General features: G+C 44.2%; 1 protein-coding gene across 2 annotated transcripts in view; it reads left to right on the plus strand.

Moving 5' to 3' along the window:
- Window positions 1-25,733, plus strand: part of PDGFRA (platelet derived growth factor receptor alpha) — a 124,149-nt gene that overhangs the window by 70,604 nt on the left and 27,812 nt on the right. For both annotated transcript variants that reach the window (XM_068103933.2, XM_068103932.2), the window contains exons 16-18: window positions 3,392-3,537; window positions 4,326-4,450; window positions 4,575-4,697. In XM_068103933.2, coding sequence (XP_067960034.2) covers window positions 3,392-3,537; window positions 4,326-4,450; window positions 4,575-4,697 — 394 coding nt within the window. The remainder of the gene's footprint in view (window positions 1-3,391; window positions 3,538-4,325; window positions 4,451-4,574; window positions 4,698-25,733) is intronic.

Raw genomic sequence — 25,733 nt, forward strand, 5'->3', positions numbered from 1 at the left:
CATCCTCAAAAATTCGAACAGGCCGAAGGGTGTGATGACGGCCGTCTTCGGGACGTCGGCCGCCCGGACAGGTACCTGGTGGTATCCCCGTATCAGGTCAATTTTGGAAAATATGACCCGTCCCGCCAAACGGGCGGAAAAGTCCTGGATGTGCGGGATCGGGTACCTGTCGGGGGTGGTAGCGTCGTTGAGGCGGCGGTAGTCGCCACACGGGCGCCATCCGACCCCCCGGCTTTGGCACGATGTGCAGTGGTGAGGCCCACGCGCTATTGGAGCGCCGCACGATGCCGAGGTGCTCCAACGCATCGAACTCGGCCTTTGCCACGGCGAGCTTGGCCGGGTCGAGGCGGCGGTCCCTGGCGTAGACCGGCGAGCCCGTAGTGGGTATGTGGTGCTCGATCCCATGCCGCACCGCGACGGCCGAAAACGTCGGCCGCGTGAGGGCCGGGAATTCCGCGAGCATGCGAGCGAACTCGTTCGCCGTCGGGAGGGCGCACACCAGTTCGGTCGGCGCGGAGCTGCTCATCGTGCACGCCAGGGAGCTGAAGGTCTCGGCGTTGACAAGGCGACGTCGTTTGACGTTGACTAGCAGCCCGTGCGCGCAGAGGAAGTCGGCGCCCAGCAAAGCCATGGGGACGCAGGTGGTCACAAAGGTCCACTGAAAGCGCTGGCTGCCGAAGCAGAGGGTGACGTCGCGCGGGCCGAAAGTGCGTATGGCCGAGCCATTAGCAGCGACCAAAGAGGGGCCGCAAACGGCGTCCCGCCTGTCCTGCTCGGAGGCGGGTATGACACTCAGTTGGGCGCCGGTGTCACAAAGGAAACGCCGCCCGGACGCTTTGTCCTGAATAAAAAGCAAGTTGCCCGAGTGGCCGGCGCTCATGGCTGGGAATGAACGCCGGCCCGGCCGTTTCCCGACCTGCCGAAAGTGCACGGGGGTCGGCACGTCCGAGCCTTGTGTCCGAACCTGGCGTGGTAATAACACCATGCCTGGTCAGGTGGAGGCCCCGGCCGTCGTGTCGGAAGCGGTCGGCGCGGCGTGGCAGCCACCAGTTGCACCGGCAGTTCGGCCTCCAACCGCGCAGGGCGCTCGGGCGTCGTGGGTGTCGCCTCGGACGGTGGCAGGCTCCAGGTAGCCACGCCGATGTGTTGGCCCGCCGAGGAGATCTTATCGGCTTCCCTGGCGAGGGTGCGGGGATCGGTGATCGACGTGCCAGCCAGGGCGAGGCGTACCGGGTGAGGCAGCTGGCGAAGGAACAGCTCGCGGAACAGAAAATGCGGAGAGTGCTCACCGAGCAACGAGAGCATATAGTCCATGCGCTCGGACGGGCGCGTGTCGCCGAGCTCGGGCAGGTCGAGCAGGCGCCGTGCGCGTGCCGCCGGTGAGAGGGCGAAAGCGTCGAGGAGGAGCGTCTTCAGCGCGTCATACTTGTCAGCAGCCGGCGGGTGCTCAAGGAGGCTCAGGGCGCGGGCCGCGGTGGCGGAACCGAGCGCTGCCACGACGTGGTGGAAGCGGGTGTCGTCCGCGGTGATGCCTCGCAGGGCGAACTGGGAGTCCGCCTGGGCGAACCAAACAGCCGCGTGAGCCTCCCAGAAGGTAGGCAGCTTAAGAGCCACTGCCGTGTCCATGTCGGTAGGTCACCAGTGAAGGAGCTGCGCTCCAACGCGAGTCAAAATAATTGACGCGACCAAAGACGGAATTCGTCCGAGTTGCTTTATTGAAACAAAACAGCTCAGGTATTCTGACAAGCCCGTTTATCGGGCAGCAATATATATACACATTTATGCCGGGGCGTTTGCCCGGGAAAACCGAGACCGGGCATGCCCGGGTGTCAAGGGCGAGTCCTGGAAAGGCGAGTCTGGACATGCCCGGCGTCCTGGATGCGGCCTGGCAAGTCGAGGCTGGGCGTGCCCGAGCGCTCTGGGCGAGCCCTGGAAAGGCGAGAGCGGGCATGCCCGGACGCTCTGGGCGAGCCCTGGAAAGGCGAGTCTGGACATGCCCGGGCGTCCTGGACGCGGCCTGGCAAGTCGAGGCTGGGCGTGCCCGGGTGCTCTGGGCGAGCCCTGGAAAGGCGAGAGCGGGCATGCCCGGGAAAGACGAGACCGGGCGTGCCCGGGAGGTTCGGGTGTGCCCGGGAACAGCGAGTCCGGGCATGCCCAGGAGAGGCACGGCTGGGCCCGTCCGGACGAGCCCGGCATGGCGATCGCGCCCTGGCCGCGTCCTGGCAGGTGCAAGGCGATTGTGTACATTCAGCGGGAACCGCTACAACATCATCCTCAGAAATAGCAACATCATGCTCAACTACTTCCTATAAACAGCCCCAATTAATCATAACCTATTGTGGGGTCAGCGGAGGAAGTTCTTTTTAGCCATAATCTTTAACGAATCGGCTGGCTCGAGCCGATATTCAACTAAAGGTGGCAGGAATTTAGAATTTGTTCTGTACGCCGGTGATAACTCACTTAGTCTTCACAAAAGACACTGTGGGGTCCTTAAGGTCAACCAACTTCTACCAGCAGACACCGGGCTTACCATCCGCCCGAGGGATGGCACATCTTGAGATGCACCGGCCTGCCTGCGAAGCATGGCTTCAAAGTGCTCGATTTTCACACTTCTCCTTTGGAGTTGTTGTATTTGGTAATTCGTGGAGACGTTACTCCGTTCCATTAGCATCTAAAAAGGGAATAGTTCTTTCATGCTCCTTCACTTTGAGGTTCTTGTGTCTATTCCGTGTACAGGTAGATCGAGTCTGGCCCTTACCTTGAGCCGTGTGATTAAAATTCTTGTAATGGAAATATATAATGAGTTGGCCTAAAATTGTCATCTAATTATTTTTAAAAAATCTTCATTCCATACATTCACCCACCTCAGGTGACCTGATAATTGCACAGTACCCATTACGGCCATCTTTATATCCCTTTTACCTTTATTTATTTATTTTTGCCCCTTTTTATGTTCCTGCATCTCTTTCTTCTATGTTCCTGAATTTCAAAAGGAATCTTTTGGTTTGGCAAAAACATAATCCTGACATTGTTTTTCAATTTTTTTCAAATTCATTTTTTTCATTTTCAAATTTTCATATTTTTTTTCATTTTTTTGAAAATTTTCATTTTCATTTTTTTTCAAAAAATTTTCATCAAAGGTTTCAATGAAAAAAAACTATCTCATGCTCTATTTTTTTCAGCATTTCGAGATTTCGATATATTCCCCCAATGAAAATTCAGCATTTTGAGGGCTTATTAGGGCACCTGTTAGCAGTTGAGGTCCAGGAAAGATACACATATTGTAAGAGTTAATGTTTGTGTGTGTCTACACAATGGTAAATATAGATTTATGTTGTCCACGATTTTGTTTTGTTGTTGAATCCTCGTCTCTCGTTGTGCACCTCATCAGCTACGTGATGCTGTCCTTTGAGGATGAAGGTGCATACATGGACATGAAGCCAAACGATGGTCAGCAGTACATAGCCATGCAGGAGGGAAGTCCCACGAAGTCGTATTACTCACACCCGCCATCCCATCGTTGTCTCAGCCTCGACAGTGAGTTGAAACCAAAGACTTCTATGAATCCAGTCAATGAGAAATGAACAGCTTGAATGTTTCTTCAGTAATAATTAGGGATCCAATCTTTCCAGTAAATACCTATTGATTTTCTTCTGTCTATTATTATTTTTCTTCCGCCGCAATTTTTAGTGTTTTTTCCCCTTAAAAATACATCTTCTTGGCAACCGTTGGCCGAGTGACACGAAGGTTTCACCATAGAATGTGCCTTCCCGTGTACTTTTCTGAAGTGATAACTGCGACGTCATCGGTCACATGGTATGGACGCCATCTTGGAAAACCCGAAAAAATTTAGACCTCTATATCTCCGAAACCGCAATAATGAATAGATTGAAACATGACTCATTGTAAAGAAGTCGTCATGGGAAATAAAAGATGTTAATGATGATGTCATCGGTGCCGTCATGATGATGTCATAATTTGACAAGTACAATGCTGTATCTGATGAGTTTGAACTTTCTTGAGCGTGTTCTACACAACAATGTAAGAGAGAATGTAAATCAATGATGTCATAGGTCACGTGGTTCGGCAGCCATATTGTATATTGAATATAAAAATCTTCAAAGCTCTTGTTATTAGTATTATTTCTCTCGAGATCAATATGATATTTTAGGGTTGATTAAATATGTATCTTGGTGTTTCTGCTCCGTCAACAAGTGGTTATCTAATCCTAACCCTAACCCTAACCCACTTGTTGTAATTTCATACAAGTGGTTATCTATCTCCTTTTTATTCAAGCATGCTTATTTATGTCATTTTCCTTGCAGGTAAGAAGCGAGAGGCATTCTTCCCAGATTACGTGGACGAAGGCGCAGCTCCACTGCATCTCAGAGATCTGATCAGTTTCAGTTACCAGGTTGCGAAAGGAATGGAGTTTTTGGCAGCCAAGAACGTGAGTTTTTCAACACACTGTAACGACAAAGTAGAGCATTGTTCTTCAATCCTGCGTGCTATGTAATATCAAAACTACGAATTCAATTCCATAAATTATTCCTTCTTTATATTGGAACTTTCAGTGCGTCCACCGGGATCTGGCTGCTAGAAATGTCCTTCTCTCGGAGCGTCGGGTGGTCAAGATCTGTGATTTCGGTCTTGCTCGAGACATCATGCATGACTCGAACTACGTCTCCAAAGGCAGTGTGAGTGTAAAGCGCTTCGTTTTCTTTTAGCCAACGTAATCTCCTACGTTCGCTTGCAAACTAAGTAATAATGGAGTCAGATGAAGTTGAGTGGTGTTGCGAAAAAGATGGAAGTTGTTTGTTTTTCTAAGATGAGAGTTAAATGGTAGATTTATCTCTTGGCTCCATATGCTTTGCACCTGTGGATGTAGGACGTCTTATTAAGCCACACAGAAAAACGCTGACTGCTTAGCTTTAAGTGTATGCTAAGCAGAAATGCACCGAGGCAAGCCAAACAAGAACTCATGACATATGCAAATGTGTGCTTGGAATAGAGTCAGCCTCTTGTTGATGCTGAGGTCACAAAAATCATTTAAACCTTTAAATACAAGCACTTGAATTGAGGTAAAAATGGCTCACCACCTTTTTACATGGCTTATGGCTTTTTTACATGGCTTATGGCCTTTTTACATGGCTTATGGCCTTTTTACATGGCGTATGGCTTTTTTACATGGCTTATGGCCTTTTTACATGGCTTACGGCCTTTTTACATGGCTTATGGCCTTTTTACATGGCTTATGGCCTTTTACATGGCTTGTGGCCTTTTTACATGGCTTATGGCTTTTTTACATAGCTTATGGCCTTTTTACATGGCTTATGGCCTTTTTACATGGCTTATGGCCTTTTTACATGGCTTATGGCCTTTTTACATGGCCTATGGCCTTTTTACATGGCGTATGGCCTTTTTACAAGTAATTGTGCGAGCTCTGTACTAGTTTTGTTTTTCTGTACACAAAATTTTTCCATGCATATATTATTTAATTTTAATATTTTAAAATTTCCTTGCATAATTAGAATTACATTTCGATAGAATATCCTAGAGACCTAGAGGTATGACCGTTGGCCTTTGAGCTGTCTCATCGAGGTTTGAATCTTGACCCAGCTATAAACTGTCATCCTGGTGTTTTGCGTTCACAACGAGGCATCATTGCGTTGCTGTCCCTTGGTTGGACGTTAAGCCAGAGGACCCGTCTACAGTCACCGAGGGTGTTGGTTGACGGTAACGATTCTAGGGTATCTTTCACGAAGAGTAGGCGAGTTATTGTCGGCATCCTGGACAAATTCCAAATTTCTGCCACCTTCAGTCAGGCCCTCCCAGCCAGTTTGTCACTCACTTAGGCCAAAGACTTTCCCTGGCTGACCGTGCAATAAGGTGGGAATATTTGGGCCATTAAAAGTAGTAGTAGTAGTAGAAGTAGTAGTTGATCACATGGTTGTGTCACATTGTGCTTTTAAATACATCTTGCTGTTTCCTAAAAAAAAATATATAAATAATTTCCCAATCCTGTACTTATTATTATGCTAAGGTATATTTGTTATCACTGTAGTTCGGGATTCACAACTACTTTTGGTGCAATTTGCAGCAGTGGCAACTGGTGGTATTCAGAGAAGGGTAGGACTGAAGGCCAGATCTGTCTTGGAAAATAGTAAAAACAAATATCCCATTCAAGGGTTATAATAATAATAATAATAATAATAAGAAGAAGAAGAAGAAGAAGAAGAGGAGGAAGAATTATTCTTCCTGACAAGAAACAACACAGGAGGAAGCCATCAGGTCCATCAAAGTCTACACTATGGTAGCCAACCTATGGTAGTTTGCTCATGTTCTATCCTTTTTAAATGCTGAACGTTCAAGCAAGGACTCATCAAGCAAGGACTGCTGACCTACCAGACTCAGAACAGACATTCTAACCATTATATTACTGTGTGTGGACAATTGCAACAGATTGCACCACTCTGATTGCAATGGAAAAGAGAGAATTAAATTGTTCTGGAAGTCACATGCGAAAATAAACAAATCATCTGTTACCTCAATTATAACCAAAAAATGTTTTGTTAACATCATAAAAGAGCTCAGGTGCAAATGATTAGAACATCGTTAGAGAGGATCTTGGAGGAACCTGCCTTATTTAAACCTCAGACATTTAGTTTGGTTTGCTCTTTGTTGTTGAAGTGTGCGGCGTCACCATGCCTAGATCAAAAGAGCTCTCTGAGGCCTTCAGAAAGAAGGTTATAGATGCCTACGAGTCTGGGAAGGGATTTAAAAAGATCTCCAAACAATTTGAAATCAATCATTCGACTGTCATCTACAAGTGGAGAAAATTCCAAACAACTGCCAACTTGTTCAGGCCAGGCCGCCCCAGCAAGTTCAGCCCGAGAGCAGACCGCAAGATGCTGAAAGAAGTCTCTAAGAACCCCAGAATGTCATCACGGGACCTACAGGTAGCTCTTGCCACTGTTGATGTCAAAGTGCACGAGTCTACCATTAGTAAGAGGCTGCACAAATTTGATCTACATGGGAGGTGTACCAGGAGGAAACCTTTGCTGTCCAGAAAGAACATCAGGGCAAGACTAAAGTTTGCCAATGAACACCTAGGCAAAGACCAGCACTTCTGGAACAATGCGCTCTGGACAGATGAGTCGAAGGTATAGCTATTTGGCCACAGTACCAGAAGACATGTTTGGCGAAAACCAAAGACAGCATTTGACCACAAGAACCTGATACCAACTGTAAAGCATGGTGGTGGAAATATTATGGTTTGGGGCAGCTTTGCTGCATCAGGTCCTGGGCAGCTCACCATCATATAATCCACTATGAATTCTTCATTGTACCAGAGGGTGCTTGAGGATAATGTGAGGCCATCTGTCGGAGTGTTGAAGCTCAACCGAAGGTGGACCTTGCAACACGACAATGACTCTAAACATACCAGTAAATCTACCAAGGAATGGCTGAAAAGAAAGAAATGGAGGGTTCTGGAATGGCCAAGTCAAAGCCCGGATCTAAATCCCATCGAGATGTTGTGGGGGGGTTTGAAATGAGCTGTGCATGCAAGAAACCTCTCAAACATCGCACAGCTGAAAGAATTCTGCATGGAGGAGTGGGAAAAAATTTCTCCCAGTCGATGTCAGAGACTGGTAGACAGTTATAAGAAACGCCTACTTGAGGTTGTTTCTGCCAAAGGGGGCAATACCACCTATTAGAGCCAAGGGTGTACTTACTTTTTACACACACACACACACACACAACACACACACACACACACACACACACACACACACACACACACATATTATATATATATATATATATATATATATATATATATATATATATATATATATATATATATATATATATATTGTTACGGATCTCAGAGACGGCACTCCCCTTAGCAAGGGGGGGTTAATCCCCTTGGCCTGTTAAGCTGACCGTCTCTCGTACTGGTACTTGTAACACTCTTTTGCGTGGTGAAATTGGTCAGGGTTATTGGTCAAGGTGTTCTCCCAAATACCTTTACCAATCGCTCCGCAAAACAGGGAGACGAGTACCGCTCGAACCACGGACAAGATGGTATTTGCCGAGCAGTTTAGCAATCCACGATTCGAGCCTTTAACAAAAGACTAACCCGATTTATAAAGCAGTTGGCCAAAATCGCGCCACAGGTACTCAATGGGGAAAAGACTAAAGTGACCGGATGAGAGGAAGCCAAAGAACCAAAAAGGGTAAAGGAAGAACACAGGTTTATTTACTATCTACAAGAAATGAAGAAGAAACGAAAGTTGAGACTGTACAGGAAGAGGAAGAAGCAGATACACAGGGCAAACCTTAAAACAATCTTTATTATCAACGCCCCAGACAGACAAACAGACTTGCACGAAAGGGGAATAGCAGGCAGGAATGACTGGAAGAAGGGATGAGAAGGCCCAGGCAGACGGTAGGCGTCGAGGTCCGGCTCCAGGAGTCGACTCACGTCGTGGCGGGAAAACCCTGGCAGGCAGCGAGCGCGTATCGTTCACCGCGAGCGGACGTTGCATATAGCGATGGGACTGGGATGCTCCGTCTATAACAAATGGCTCGTGTCAACGCTCTCTCCCTTGAACAGGATGCCAGTTCGTCGCACACTCCAGGTCCTTCCCCTCTCGTCGGTACCTTCTCACGCGTCTCTCTCTTGAAGCAGTCCCTCGCAGCCGCTTTTATTGCTCGTGTTGGAATCAAGCCGCTGGCTCTGAAAACACACCTACCGGTTGGCTCACCGCGGTGCTGGTTGGCCGGTAAGGGCTTGCTGACTCCACCTCCGATGACGAGTCGACGTGCCACACCTTGTTCTGGCGGCTCCGCCCCCTTCCTCCTCGGCTTGACCGCATGGCTAATGGCGGCGTGGTGCCAGTAAACAGCCCAGTGCAACGGCGGCGAATGCTGTTGGCAAGCGAGGTACCACAATTTGAAGAGGGAGAGCAAAATGGACGGAATGGGGCCTATCTTATTTGATTAATGCAACGCAGATTCAACTACTGGGAACAGATCCTTAACTGAAACACATAATAATGAAATAACTACGGAGAGGTCCTATGGTTCGCTACGTGTTGTACATGGACTAACTAGGGTGCGATCTTTAACAAGCCAATTGATGGGGATATTTACAGGGGAACATTTATAAGGGAAACACTTACTAAAATTTACTAGTGAAAGTTCTAAAAACCGTAACAATATATATATATATATATGTATCGCAATGAGTGTAGCTGGTAACCCCGACAACGTTGTCCCATTCCACCAGCGAAGATTTCCAATCCATTCTTGTACCTCCGAAGTACTGCTTAGGAGTGAGTGTGATATTATGAAAGCTTGGAATGTTCACCATATTTACCAACCGTATTTGAGCATTACTGCATCATTTTTGATGGTGGTTCCTGCAATTACACGAAGATTATTCGCTACATGTGACGTGTAAATCAACATTGTGGTGTTTTATTTGTCATGGTGATTGATTTTGTATGACCTAAAACGTACCGGTCCCTCGAGCGACGGGGCTTGCTTTGATCTCTCCACGGCATCAAAGTTTTAGTGTTTTCCCGTTCGTTTCTTTGTCAAATTTCCGCTGCGTATTTTGTTGTGTATGTGTTATTGTGTGTTTTATTTGGTTTTGGTTTTGTAGTTGTTGCAAATTTGTGTGTAATTAGTCGTTTCTTTGTCCGCGCCTCGTGCGGCCTGGTGTCTCGTGCGGCCTCCTCGTCTCGACTTATGCCCCGCCCCCTATATTCTCGTTTGTTCTTTCACCTCTGCTCCTGCTTTCTCAAATCCACGTTCTCACTTAGAGACTTTTCCCAGATTGTTTTCATGGTTTTGTGAAATATTTCTTTAAATATGTTTAAACCGCAGCGTTGATCCCCCCCCCCCCCCCCCCCAGGATTTCCATGTTTTAAACGTTTCCCAGTGTGTACTCTGGATAGGAATAGGTACGCCGTATCCCTGCGTGTCGTAGGAGGCGACTAAGTGGGTTGGCGTCAGGAAGGGCATCCGGCCATAAAAAAAAACAAAACAAAAAAACAACAAAAAAACATTGCCTCAAAAAGAGAACCATGACAATTACAACTACATGTGGGCAGGGTACAGCCCGAAGTGGAGATCGCTTTCTGAGGTTTGGGACATGGAATGTAGGGACAATGACAGGGAGATCAGGAGAAGTGGTGGAAGTATTGGTCAGAAGAAGAGTGGACATATGTTGTGTGCAAGAGACGAGATGGAAGGGAAGTGGTGTGAGAATGGTGAAGGGTAGGCAGGGACAGAAATACAAATTTGTGTGGCAAGGGGACAGAAATACAAGTTTGTGTGGCAAGGGTGCCTGGAGGGCGTGAATGGTGTTGGTGTCCTGTTTTCTGAGGAGTTTGTAGACAGTGTGGTGAGTGTGACTAGAGTGAGTGATAGGTTGATGATGGTGAAAATGATGATTGGAAAGCTCTTGGTGAACGTCATCTCGGGATATGCTCCGCAGGTTGGTCGGAGCGATGAAGAGAAGGACAAGTTCTGGTGTGCGATAGAGAAGCTGATGGAAAACGTGAAAGATGAGGAAGTTGTTGTGGTAGGAGGAGACCTAAATGGACATGTGGGAAGGAGTATGGATGGTTTTGAAGGAGTTCATGGGGGTTACGGATATGGTGTGAGAAATGGAGAAGGTGAAAGGATTTTGGAGTTTGCTGATGGAGCTGATTTGTTGATTTGTAATACTCAGTTCCAGAAAGAGGATAATAAGCTTGTTACATACACGTCAGGTGGGTCGACGACAACCGTTGACTACCTGATGGTGCGTAGGCGAGATAGGGGGCACCTCCGAGACACAAAGGTGATCCCGGGGGAGGAGGCTGTTTCACAGCACCACTTGGTTGTCTGCGACGTAAGGGTGAAAGGTGCGAGGAGAGCTCGGCGGGTGAAGTACCAACCGAGAATGAAGGTGTGGAGGTTGAAAGAGGTGACAGTAAGGGAGGCATTAAAAGAGAGGCTGAGTAGGGTCGAGGATGATGTGGTTGAGCTTGAAAGTGGTTGGATGTCAATGAAAGCTAGTCTGTTGGGAGCCGTTGGTGAGGTATGTGGATGGACAAAAGGACCACCAAGGCACTCGGAAACATGGTGGTGGGATGATGAAGTTGGAAAGACGATTGACGAGAAGAGGAAGAAGTTCAAGGAGTGGCAGAAGGCGAAGGGTACGGGAGCAGAAACAGCAGAGCATGAAAGTTATAAGGCAGCCAGGAAGGCTGCAAAGAAAGAGGTAGCAAAGGCGCAGGAGGCATGTAGGAAAATGTTCGGAGAACGCTTGGATTCGGAAGAGGGTCAGAGAGCGGTATTCAGGATTGCAAAGCAGATAGCGAAAGAGAGGTGTGATGTGATGGGGGTGAGCTGCTTGAAGGATGAAGTGGGACAAGTCGTTGTCGACCCAGATGGAATTAAAGGAAGATGGAAAAGATATATGGAAATGCTGTTGAATACAGAGAATGAATGGGATGGCAACATAGAGAGTAACCCAGTTTTAGGACCGGCAGAGAAGATAACTGAGAAGGAAGTTGAGGAAGCGATAAAAGCAATGAAGGGTAGAAAAGCGGGAGGGCCGACGGGAGTTGTGGGAGATATGTTGAAGGCAGCAGGAAGTTGGGGTGTGAAGAGAATGACAGAGATCTGTAATCTGGTGGTGAAAGAAGGCCGCATTCCAGTGGATTGGGAACTGAGTACCCTCGTCCCTCTATACAAGGGGAAAGGTGACCCTCTGGAGTGTGGCTCGTACCGAGCGATAAAGTTATTGGAGCATGGAATGAAGGTATTGGAAAGGGTGTTGGAGAGGAGGATAAGGAAGAAAGTGAAGATCGACGAAATGCAGTTTGGATTTATGCCAGGAAGAGGAACGACAGACGCGCTTTTCATTGTGAGGCAGTTGCAGGAGAAGTACATGGAGAAGAGGAAGAAGTTGTTTCTTGGGTTTGTTGATCTGGAGAAAGCATTCGATCGGGTTCCACGCAAAGTATTGACATGGGCATTGAGGAAGTTAGGAGTGGAGGAATGGTTGATCAGAGTAGTGATGGCAATGTACAAAAGAGCACGCACAGCTGTAAGGACGAAGGACGGGAACAGTGGTGAGTTTGAGGTGAAGGTGGGAGTGCATCAGGGGTCGGTACTAAGTCCACTACTATTTGTAGCTGTGATGGAGGTGCTGGCTCAGAACGTAAAGGAGGGTTTACCGTGGGAGTTGTTGTATGCAGATGATCTGGTGTTGATTGCGGAAAGTATGGATGGACTGAAGGAAAAGATGAACATTCGACGTGGAAGTATGGAGACACTTCACGTGGAAGGAATGTATGGAGACAAAAGGTCTGAAGGTGAATATCGGAAAGACGAAGGTGATGGCAAGTGGTAAAGCATGTGGTGAGGTGGAAAGAACTGGGAAGTGGCCCTGTGCTGTGTGTAGGAAGGGTGTCGGAGTGAACTCCATTCAGTGTACAATGTGTGCTGAGTGGGTTCATCAAAAATGTAGTGGTCTGAGAGGGTCATTAACCAGTGTGGCAGCTACATTCAAATGTAAGGTGTGCACAGAGGGAGCTGCAGATGGAGGAAATGTTGAGTTGGATCTTGGAGATGGCGTGAAGCTGGAAGGTGTGAAAACATTTTGCTACCTCGGAGACATGCTGAATGGAGAAGGTGGATCAGACTCGGCAACGGTTGCTCGAGTGAGATGTGCATGGAAGAAGTTTCGGGAATTGAGTGGCGTGCTGATGATGAGGGGAGTGTCGTTGAAGCTGAAGGGAAAGGTGTATGCTGCATGTGTGAGAAGTGTTATGATTTATGGGAGCGAGACATGGGTAATGAACGTAGAGCAGCAACGAAGGTTGGAAAGGGTGGAAATGCGAATGGTTCGACGGATGTGCGGAGTATCGTTGAGAGAGAGGAAGACAAATGATAAATTGCGAAAGATGATGGGAATAGAGCCAGTGATTGATGCTGTGAAGAGGAACAGGTTGAGATGGTTTGGTCATGTGTTGAGGAAGGATGAAAGTGACTGGTTGAGAAGAGTGATGGAAATGAATGTAGAAGGAAGTAGAAGACGGGGAAGACCGAGAAAGACTTGGCTAAAGATGGTGGAAGAAGAAATGCGGGCAAGGGGGTTAACAAGGAGAGATGCAGAAAATAGGGCAAAATGGAGAAGATTGTCATGGGGACCGCAAGGCTAACCCCCGCTCTAGCAGGGAAAATGGCCTTTAAAATGCATGTTGTGTTGTTGTTGTAAAACGTACTGATAAAAGGTAGTTATTTCAAAGAAATGTCGATATGTTTGCATTGCGAATGGTGGGGTGTTGGAGAGGGAACGGAGGGGGCGGGGGCATGAGAAGGGGGGGGGGGGGGGAGGGTAGTAGGGGATAGATATTGTCAGTGATTTAATAATATTGCTTTTGTACGTACTATGTAGACGTTTTAATTTGACTTCATTTAATGTGCTTCATAAGTTTGCTGTGTTAGAATGCAGCTTAATTTTGTGTTGTCTACATCGTCTTATGTTTTAATTTCACTTTGCAGAAGCTAAACTGGTAACTAAGTTTGAGCCACCAAAGGAAGTTCCACTTGTTATTTAAGGAACAGCTTGACCAGTTTCAGTTATCTCCATCGGATGTTGAGGCAAACCTATTTACTACCAGCAGCTACTGTCTTAGTCCCAGCTGTGTGAATGGACGTTACAGTAGAGAAAACTGTATTTAAAGTGACACTCCAAGGACAAAACCCATTCCATCCAGTTTTTTTTTTTTTTTTTTTTTTGTATACAAGATCGAGGCTCGTGAAAGAGCGAACATTAATCACACAGAAAGACAAACCGACACATAAAACAAATAACATCGGGAACGGTAGACAAGATGGGGAGAGAGGGGGAAGGACACAAACACAACATTTGAGAGCAGGGACCGAGAGACATCGAGAGATCTGTGGGAGGGAGAGAGGGCTTTGGGGGGGGGGGGGGGGAGGCATGGGAAGGGTGGGTGGGAGAGGTTTCAAACATATGGACACTGCCAGGACTTCCAGGAAAGAAGTTGGAATTTCAAACAAGGTGGATCTGGGGCGAATTAGTGGGGGTAGAAAAGATCAAGGTTTTGGATGGGGGAAGATAAGAGATGGTGGTGAACAGCTATTTTAAAGATCTGGAGGGAGGAGTGGGATTGAAGGGAGTGTGGGAGTTTGTTCCAGAGGTGGGAGAAAAGAGGAATGAAAGAGTGAAGGTGAGCAGAGAGCCGAGATTTCGGCAGTTTAACCATCAGAGGGTTGCTGGCAGATCTTGTGCGGACCTGTAGGAATATTTGGGGGACAGAGCACAGAGAGAGCTGGGGGAGCAAGGCCGGAGAGAAGTCGGTAGAAGACAGAAAGACCACCTACCTGCCTGCGGTGAGTGAGTGAAAGGCCCTCAGAGATAGCTTCATCGCGGGAGATTCCAATGATTCTGAAAGCTTTGGTTTCAACAGCGTGAAGCCGAGCTAGGTGTGAGGCAGGAGCACCAGCCCATAGGGGAGAACAGTATTCCATTGAGCTGCGGATGAAAGCCTTGTATGTGGTGAGGAGCTCAGGTGTGCTTAGGAAGGACTTTGCACGACGGAGGATGCCCAGTCGGCGACTGGCTTTGGAGGCCAGCTTGGAAATGTGGTTTTCCCCAAGAAAGATCATGGCAGATAGTGAGACCCAAAAGCTTGAGCGACAGAACTTCTTGGAGAGGATTGTTGAGAAAGTAGATGGGAGGGTTGTCCAGTCGATCTTTTCGGAGAGACATAGTAAGAGTGTGAGATTTGTCAGGATTGAAGTGGTGGAAGAACCTGAAGCATCCAGTCTTTTTCGATCTCACACCTGTTGTCTGGTAGGCAAACGCCTTCTACCGGATATTTATATGAATGCAGGTTAGCGGACAGGGGCATAATTGTTTGGATGGTGCTGAAGGCCAAGTGTGGATGGGGAGTTGGATACCGTCACCATTGTGGTCATGGGTTAATTTTCTGAGTAGTGCAGCAGCAGGGGAGAAGAGAGAGAGAGAGAGAGAGAGAGAGAGAGAGAGAGAGAGAGAGAGAGAGAGAGAGAGACAGAGACAGAGACAGAGACAGAGACAGAGACAGAGACAGAGACAGAGACAGAGATATATATATATACACAAAGAATTAAGTTAAGCACCCCCCCCGTTTTTTTACAACCTCGCACATTACAAGTTTGTTGTCGTCAAAACAGTGTAATATACCCATGATATTGCTATATTTTCTGGAGAAGTGATATTATGGTCACATAAAAACATAACAATCATGCCGTTTTCAATATTTTATTCTGAATAATTTAAGGTGAAATTTTTTGGGAATTTTAGGCATATTTTCACCTCAATTTAAGTATGGAGCTATAGGTCCATCACGGACAGTGTGGATGACGTTTATGTTTTCTAACGTACAGTCATTGTTCTGAGAAGACCTCTAGCGATCTTTGCGTCAATAACGTGTGTAGGACCCACGTGATCGGATCACTGACTCAACCAATCACTTTTTTTCACTTTGATCACTCAATTTCATCAATGGATAATTGCTAATGTCATACCAATCATTATTTGATCTCACATACCTTAGAATATATGCCAATGTATACATATACACAAAGAATATATATTAGGGGGTGCTTACCTTAATTCGTTGTGTAGGGGTGCTTAACTTAATTCTTTGTGTATATATATATATATATATATATATATATATATATATATATATATATATGTATATATATATATATATATATATATATATATATATATATGGGGGGATGCACCACTGTAGGGCGACACCAGACCAGAGTCTGAATTGGAGTGTTGTGGAACGAGTCAATGGGTTGACCATTCTACACCTTGAACCATGTGCGATTGCCTCCCAGCCACACTGTGACAACTCTAAACTGATGTCAGACCACACGGGCAGCATCTCCACCATGTCGAGGCTCAGGAATGACAATTGGTGGGTGTGCAGTGGACTGAGAACAAGAACACTGTCATGTTACAGGAAAACTACAAGCTGTGTCTTTCCCTTACATCAACACCTGGGTACATTGGATGGAGCAAGGGACCATCACCTAGCCTGGTACAGGCAAAGAAAGAATGAATATTTGAAGCGAGTGATTTGCGTCTTTAGTGTTTCTGTTTGAATTTCTCGATGCAGGGACCGAGAGAAATATTTGATAACATTACTTATCAAAGTGAATGAGTGAAGATCTATTTGTGGTGAGCCATATTTTATTAGGTCATCTCATCTCCATTCTTAGGTCATCCTTAGGTTAGGTATTAGGTCATCTCAGTTTTCATGTGTCTTTCACTGAGGAGAGGCTTCCGTCTTCGGAGAGACGAACTTATAAAACGGGTCGTGATGTCCGGATGACTGTCCATCCATCCGTCCGGTCGTCTGATGACTTTTTGCTATTTTTGCTACTCCTCCTTTATCACCTGGCTGATTGGTCTGAAATCTGACACATGATTCCAAGATAGGAGCCCGCACAATCGCTCAGGCTTCGATTTCGGATCATAGGAGTTCCCATGGTGGGTTACCACCTGAAACTTTGGATCTCTGCTCATCCCTTATTAGTCCCCTACCGGTGTACACCGGAGGGGACTATAGGTTTGCACGCCGCCCCTCCATCAGTCCGTCAGTCCGTCAGTCCATCAGTCCGTCCGTCAGTCTGTCCGTCCGTCAGTCCGTCCGTCCGTCAGTCAGTCAGTCCGTCAGTCCATCAGTCCGTCAGTCTGTCAGTCCGTCACGCAAAGAACAGTTTTCCGGACTTTTTTTCTAAACGCTTAATGCTAATGATTTCAAACTTCGCACATGGTTTCCTCATGATAGGTTACAGATCAAGTTCGAACTTTACGACGTTTCGCTCATTTTTGACAAAGTCATGGCACTTTGAACTTTGGGAATTCTGATAATTCTGATGATCCTTAACTCAGTGCCATTTTAAGTTTTAATTTCCTTTAAAAACCATTTTCTCTGCAATAATTATTTATAATAGGATCGATTGAGATCAAATTTTCACCATAGGAGGGACTCCGTCTGTAGAATATTTTAATGGTAATTATGACGTCACAGGTCACGTGGTTCGGCCGCCATATTGTTTTTCGTGAAAACACGAAAACCCCTTTTTCTCTGCAACGGCTGAACAGATCGAGGCCAAACTTTGCAGGCAGAATCGCATACCCATGACGAACAAAAAAGTCACCGAGCATGACGTCATGCATCACATGGTTTCAGAGTTATGACGTTTTTAAGCATGAACCTTTAAAACCGAGCCGCTCCCTCATTTTTGATCCAATCGAGGGGAAACTTCACAGAACTGTTCAGCATGTCAGTCTACTAAAATGTCCTTTTGGAATTTGCGATGGGGCACGTGGTTTGGCAGATATCGTTAATTAAACGATTTTTTTTTTTTTTAAATGGATATCTTGTTTATTCTGGAGTTCTCCTCAAGCCGCACCGCGCGCCGTCAGCCTCGTCTGTGAACATCAAAAGCGAGACACAGCGCGCGCTTTCGGGAGGGGTGGAGCCAAGCCGAGCAACATATATATATATACACATCGATCATTGATCGTGAACCGGAAAATATAATAAATTACTGATATTTAGCGACTCGAAAGGTTCTTTCTCAACAACTTATTTTGTCGTGCTTCTGCTGACCTGTCTGCAAGGTGTATAAATCGAAGCCCCGAGTGCGAATCACAGGTGTGCCCGTCCTGAGGTAATTAGCGATTGGGAACGATTCAGAACCTGTGGGTAAATAACCCTTGGTAATTTCCCCAACAGTTTTCCGGACGACAGACTGCCGGTAGGGGACGTGTATTGCAGCGCAATACTCAGAATGCTTGTTTACCAATCGATTGCTCTGAAACCTGATACAGCCCTTCTACTCGATCCGCAGGATCTCCCGGTCTTAGATTTTTGAATTTAATATAAGGAGACCTCTCATGGGATCAGGGGAGCGACCAGGGGTGTCTACTCAAATCAGCAGAGGTGTGAACTACAACCTCAAAAGATGACCGCCATCCCACTCGGGGCTATTGAGTTTTTGATAATATTTAATTTTTATTTTTGATTTGATTGACAAGTTTTTGATTTTTATAAGGTTTTGATAATCTGTGCTAACTCGTGCAATCATTACATTAATACAAATTATTAAGCCTTTGTGAATATGTGTGCAGAAAGTAAATAAATTTGGATCGTCAAGGCTATCTTATAAAATCCCTTTGCGATGATAAATTTGACCTCTTGGACAGGGACAAGACCCTGCTTGCGATAATAGTCCACAATGAAACTCTCCAATGGACTTGTTGCAGATCTCACTGCCAGTTGCCTTGTCTCAGCAAGAGTTAAACCACAGTTAACTGGTTAATTTTCACTTTTGAAGAAATTTCTCTCGTATTAAATCTCTCTTTAATCAAATGAAATAATTTTACCTTTCTTCCACAGCGTCAGTTCCACTTTATTGTTCAGTGAATAGGTACACACGTGATCCAGAGAGAAAGACCCCAAAGCAATCGACACCCATTGCGGTCATGTTGATAAGCACCGGATGCTGTTACCTCGGTCGTGTTGTGTTGCATGATGCTACTAAATGTTTGTCTTTCCGGAAATGCCAAAGCGAAAGGCGTCCTTCAGCTCAGAATGGTTGAAACACCACAATTCATGTGCAAAGACATGGACGCATCGGACTCGTACCGTGCAACCAATGCAACCAAACGACCGTTAATGTATATATACATATACATACAGTATATATATAATATATATATATACTTACATATATATACACGGAAGCCTTTCCTCAGTGAAAGACACATGAAAGCCCGCTTGGAGTTTGCAAAAAAGCACCTAAAGGACTCTCAGGCTGTGAGAAACAAGTTTTTGTGGGCTTTCATGTGTCTTTCACTGAGGAGAGGCTTCCGTCTGGTGACTCTATCATAAAGCCCAGATCAGTAGAGTGTTGCAGTGATGGTTGTCCTTCTGGAAGTTTCTCCCATCTCCACACAGGATCTCTGGAGCTCAGCCAGAGTGACCATCAGGTTCTTGGTCACCTCCATTACCAAGGCCCTTCTCCCCCGATTGCTCAGTTTGGCCGGGTGGCCAGCTCTCGGAAGAGTCCTGGTTGTTCCAAACTTCTTGCATTTAAGAATTATTGAGGCCACTGTACTCTTGGGAACCTTCAATGCAGCAGAAATTTTTTTGTCGGCTTCCCCAGATCTGTGCCTCGAGCCAATCCTGTCTCTGAGCTCTGCAGGCAGTTCCTTCGACCTCATGGCTTGGTTTTTGCTCTGTCAGCTGTGAGACCTTATATAGACAGGTGTGTGCCTTTCCCAATCATGTCCAATCAATTGAATTTACCACAGGTAGACTCCAATCAAGGTGTAGAAACATCTCAAAGATGATCAAGAGAAATGGGAGGCACTTGAGCGAAATTTCAAGTGTCATGGCAAAGGGTCTGAATACTTATGTAAATGTGATATTTCAGTTTTTTATTTTTAATCAATTTGCAAAACTTTCTAAAATCCTGTTTTCCCTTTGTCACTATGGTGTATTGAGTGTAGATTGATGAGGGAAAAATGAATTTAAACGATTTCAGCTTAAGGCTGCAACATAACAAAATGTGAAAAAGTGAAGGGGACTGAATACTTTCTGAATGCAATGTATATATATATATATATATATAAGCAGACACAGTGGAACAATGGTGTTAGAGCATCTGCTTTGAGTCTGGAAGGTCGATGATTCAAACCCCATCAGTCATTTTTTAATGGAACGTGTTGCTTCCATGCTTGACACTCAACATTTAAAGGGATAGAACATGGACAAACAATGCTGGGAAGGCAATGACAAACCAGCCAGAGTGTATCCCTTGCCAATAAACTGCTTCAGTTGCACCATCGCTCTGTAAAGTGGATGATAATTCATATATATACAGACTTGGCATTTAATATGGAATATTTTTTTTGTGGGGGTGAACTTACTTTTCAAGATGACTTACAACCAAAAGTTCATTGGAATTATGTTGAAATTATTCTAGATTTTGTTAATGTGACCTTTAAAAGAAACAAAAACCACATTTGATATTTCGAAGCAAATAAATTGATCCTTGAAAGTGATGTAAACTGATATCGAACTCAATTCACGGACAGTACTGTGTTAAACTTCTGTGCGTTTTCCAGAAGTATCTCCTTATATTGCACATTAGCCAAATTTTTTTTTTTAACAAAAACAAAAGTTAAATTACGACTGGGATTACGGACAGTAAAATTACAGTTCAGTACTTCGCGTAACCCCCACGAGCATTCAGGAGAGCACGTACACGTTGAGGCATGCTGTTCACGAGATTTGCCAAGGTTTGGACAGGAATCGCTTGCCATGCAGTTACAATAGCCTGCTGCAATTCACGCACAGAGGCAGGCTGCTGGACCAAGTTGTCTATTTGACGCGTTAATTCTGCCCACAAGTTCTCTATCGGATTCATATCCGGGGACATGGCAGGCCACTCCATATGCTCTACACCACGATCAGCAAGAAAGTGTTGGATCATGCGAGCACGATGAGGCCATGCATTGTCATCTTGGAAGACAAAGTTTCCTCGAAAGGCTGCACGAACAAATGGAAGCAATGTTTCTTCCAGAATGGCCCTGTGCTTGAACTGGTTCAGGTTTCCATTCAGAACAACCAGGTCAGTTTTGGCCCCTGCATGAAAAGCAGCCCAAACGGTCACCCCACCACCTCCAGCTTGGAATCTTGGCACTATACAATCTTCGTTGTGGGCTTCATGCACTTGTCTGTGCACTCAGACGCAGCCATCTTGATGATAGACCAGAAATCTCGACTCGTCACTGAAGATCATGTGATTCCAGTGTCCTGGCTGCCATTGACGGTGCTCTCTGGCCCACTGCAATCGGCGCTGGCGGTGTTGTCTGGTCAGACGTGGCTTTCTCATGGGACGTCTGGCACGATAGCCTGCTTGAACCAGTCGTTGGTTGACTAGCCTTCTGGATACAGGCACATTTGTCAGTTGCTGCCACTCAGCCCTAAGCCGATTAGCTGACTTCGTACGGCCATTGCGGACTAACCGGTGCAGCTGGCGATCATCCCTCGTTGTGGTTCTGCGGGGACGTCCTGGCCTCAGTATTGGAGTAGGGACACCCCTCTGAGCATTTTGTTTCAGGATCTTTGACACCTGACCTTGAGTGATGCCATACTGCCAAGCAATAGCACGCTGTTTCTTGCCGGAATTTCGTAAAGCCACCACTAAATGACAAACAGCATTGTCGAGTTGACGGACCATCTCCAGGGGAAGCAGCAATAACTTTTGTAGACGTGCAGCAGTTGTTTTCCACTAATACAGAACGCAACAACCCTTATATACCCGATTGTGAAGCCAATCGTCAAATGTACCTGTCCATACATTTTGTCACACCACCTGTGATATAATCCTGTTATTGACTTCTTGCTGCGACAGACAATCAGTGACATGGTTCTTTTAACAAAGAAATCAGCGAAGCGTAAAAGAAACTCACCAGATTGATATACCGAGTTCAGAAAGTAAACCCAAGTCAAGAACAAAAAAAATATTCCATATTAAATGCCAAGTCTGTATATACATATATATATATATATTTATATATATATGTATGTATATATATATATAGACATTAAAATCAAACACAACTTTAATAAAGTTATATAAGGCAAACCAGGGGTTCATCAGCTTTAGTAGACTGTTTGTTATTTCTCTCATGACCACCAAAGGAATAATCACACCTGATACACACAAGGACCCTGGCCTGCCTTCAAACTCAGTTACACATAGATGACTCTTTAAATAGACCTCCATGTCTGCCCACAAGTGACTCATACCCTGAGTAACCCCTCTTTATAGATAATTTTAAATGAGAACTGTTTATCTCCATCATCACGCACTGGGTATTTTATTGTTCTTATTTCCAATCTATAGACAGAAGGGTGTTTACAAAAACTTTACAGAAGTTGTATTTGCTGGTACTGTTGCAATACAATACTTGCTTGTCTCTGTCGGGGATTAATGCCATCCCAGCCCATATAGCTGTGATTCAGTATTGTAGAGTGGCACTCACTCTGCCTTGCTGTCTCATTCTGTTGTTCAGACCTTACTCAGTATTATTCACAATTACAACCTTCCAGCTCCACTGGTACTTAAGTCATGAATTGCTTGATATAAAGTTATTAAAGTAAAAATATAAAGCTATTATTATATAAAGCTATTAAAGTAAAAAAAAAAAAAAGTTAAAGTATTATTCCAGTCTACCTTGACTTTAAGCCCAAGTTAAAGTCATATCGTCATTAATCCTCTCTGATATTCATTCATAAATTATATTTATAAGTGCTGCTATAGGAAGTGGACAAGAATACCGATTCATCATCTGTGCAATTGTTCTGAACGCTCACAATTCATTGTTTATATAGCTGCTATGTGGGTAGTGTGTGTATATTTAGTCATTATCTTTTGGTGGAAAATCCACTGTACTGTTTCTTTTATATTTATATGTTTCTTCTATATTTATTTGATTCTTATGTATTTATTTAATTATTATGTATTTGTGAAAACTACATTTCAAAGTATGAAAATGATGCAACTAAACAGCATGAAAGGTGAAGCAGGGCAGCTTCCAGCTGAACTAGCCTACATGGGGACTCACCATCCATCCTTAGAGGATTTGTGTTCCTCGACAAGAAAATTATCTATCTATAATTCCAGTAATCTCTGTTTGTACGTTTGTTTGTCTGTGACCGCTGTTTCTCGACAACCACGGGTCCGATATACTTTTAACTTGCCAGGTATATTGCTGGGGACCCGAGGATGTGCCTTTTCAAGGTTTCATATTAATCGGACAATTACTTACCGAGCTATGTCCAAAAAACGATTCAACCAATCAGAGAGCAGCGAACTATCGCGTGTGCCGAACGTGGCGGACACACTCTGCCTCGGATGGCACATTTGAGAGCGTATTCATTTATTTCACGTTTGCAAACTATGTTGGCGTTAAACTATGTTTTAAAACTAATAAAAACGAATTTGCGATTCATTCGCTTTCCTGCGCGTTTGTGCACGCGATGGCGATTTCTTTACCAAACTCCGGAAGCCGTTCGCTTTGGACCAAACCATTTCATGTAAATAGAGGGGGGGGATATAATTTTAGATATAGATATAGTACGGGCAATGCCCTAGTGTAATTAAATCAGATATCCTGGCTGGAGAAAGTGGCCATTCGCTGTTAGCCAATGGAGAACACTTATCCGAATGTCAAGTGTGTAAATGTGTGATTTGCAATTGAAAAACTTTTACTAGATTTGCCACAAACAATATAATTAATTGTACAGTAATGGCTAGATCTTACAAGTTAAAAGAAACCAAATAATTAATTAACCTCAAACATAGTTTACTTATTGACTTGTAGCAAATTAATGTGTGATGCAATATGTTGCTGAAACAATGCAGAGATGTAATGTAGGAATAAAAGCGGAACGAAAAACCCACATAAATCTACTGGTTATGCACTACTCACTCATCACTTTACTGATGGATACTGTAAAAATGTGAGCTTCGGTGTTCAGGTTTTAGAAAAGATAAGCGGAAATGGACGAGGAAAGGATGTGATGGAAGATAAAACAATCACACAATTCCCTAGGCGTACATAACTTTTCTGGATTAAAGAATTAAGAACTGCTTACCCTTATGGATTAAATGAAATAATTAATGATACATATACACAACATAATGGACAAAACAAAACCGCCTCCGTTTTTAACACCTTACCACACGACTCAGATACATACAAGTGCATAATTATGGACTTAAACGTCCAGTTACAGACACACCACAACAAATCGTAAATTAGTGGTTAGATCTTAACAAATCAAATGTCTGTACATTACTTAGCAGTAGAATTGAGACCAATAAAAACAATAATCAATATTCATGGCGTTTTTTCAAAAAATAAACTTCAATAAAGCGTTGGATTTCTCCTAAACACCAACTTCTTTACATTTAGTCAGGTTCACTATGTTTTTTCGTTCAAAATTTTGGTAGATTAGCAAAACTATACATTTTTGGAATATTCAGAGCATGAGGAATCCAAAAATTAATGTTGACATTTGCGTAGACACCTTTGCGAAAATGACACTCAGGACAGTGATGAAGATCTGTAAAAGCATATTCCTGAATGGTATAGACCTCGTAGATCCTGTGTATAGGACTTATAGTTCAATCTGATACTACCTATAACTTCCTATAACAACCTATAACTTCAAAGGACTTGCAATATCATGTATTATGTAATACAGTTATATCACAAATATAAAGACAATGGTTTTCAATTACCTTTGTTTGTTGCTTTTCTATAATCCTGAGCACTATTTTGAGGCCTTTATTGGATTCCTTGACCCAGAAAACATAGGATTAGCATATTTAATTAAGTCTCTAGGTTGACTAGAAGCCGAGATCGCGCAAAATATGTATTTTATGGCGGCCATTTTCAAAATCCAAAATGGCGGCCATGCAGGTGTCTGTGCAAATGCCAACATTGATTTTCAGATTCTCCATGCTCTGAAGATTCCAAAAATGTACAGGTTTGCTAATCCCAAAATTTGAAAGAAATTATATTTGTTAACATAGTGAACCTGACTGTCTTCATCACTGTCCTGAGTGTCATTTTCGCAAAGGTGTCTACGCAAATGTAAACATTAATTTTTGGATTCCTCATGCTCTGAATATTCAAAAAATGTATAGTTTTGCTAATCTACCAAAATTTTGAACGAAATTATATTTGTTAACATAGTGAACCTGACTAATTTGGTAACAAGATACCCCAGCAGACAGTGGGGATATCCATGGGCTCAAATCCCAAGATACTCCAGCAGACAGTGGGGATACCCATGGGTTCAGATCCCAAGATACTCCAGCAGACAGTGTGGATATCCATGGGTTCAGATACGGCCCCTTTCTTTGCACATATGTTTCTGCACATGTAAGAATCTGATTGGCTTCAGAACATGTCCAGGAATAAACTAACAACTGCACGAAGATGTGGAAACATCTTCAGATTCATTGATGATTTGTTGGCAATTAATGGTGGATTTATATTTGATCAGCTTAATAATGATATATATCCAAAATAACTCGAATTTAAAAAAGGAAAACCAAATTTCCACTTCAGTTTCATTTTTAGAATTACAAATCGACATCAATTTAATAAATTTCATAACAAATTATTTGATAAACGAGATGCTTTTCTATTGCACATTGTACGAATGCCTTTCTTAGACAGCAACATTCTTAAAAAGCCATTTTATGGTATGGATGCAGGTGAAATAATTAGGACTGTGAGAGCAACAACACACAGCTCTGAACTTGTCAATAGATTAAAACAACTAGTTAGAAGTATGCTAGCACAGGGAGCTACCATTAGAGAATTGAAACAAGTTTTCTTTAAGATCATAAAACGACACCAAATCGAATTAGTCAAATACAATATGAATGGTAAAAATGTTATTAAAGAGATATTGATATAAATATATTATTAAACTAGAGCAATGCGACTGTCACCAATATGCCACCACATGTCACGGGTAGATGCCATCGTTCACTGTCCTAAAAATAAACAAGTTTGATTTAAATCCCTTCAG

This window comes from Myxine glutinosa, chromosome 4, assembly GCF_964187855.1.
Source record: "Myxine glutinosa chromosome 4, kmMyxGlut1.1, whole genome shotgun sequence".
In the NCBI taxonomy this organism is placed as follows: Eukaryota; Metazoa; Chordata; class Myxini; order Myxiniformes; family Myxinidae; genus Myxine; species Myxine glutinosa.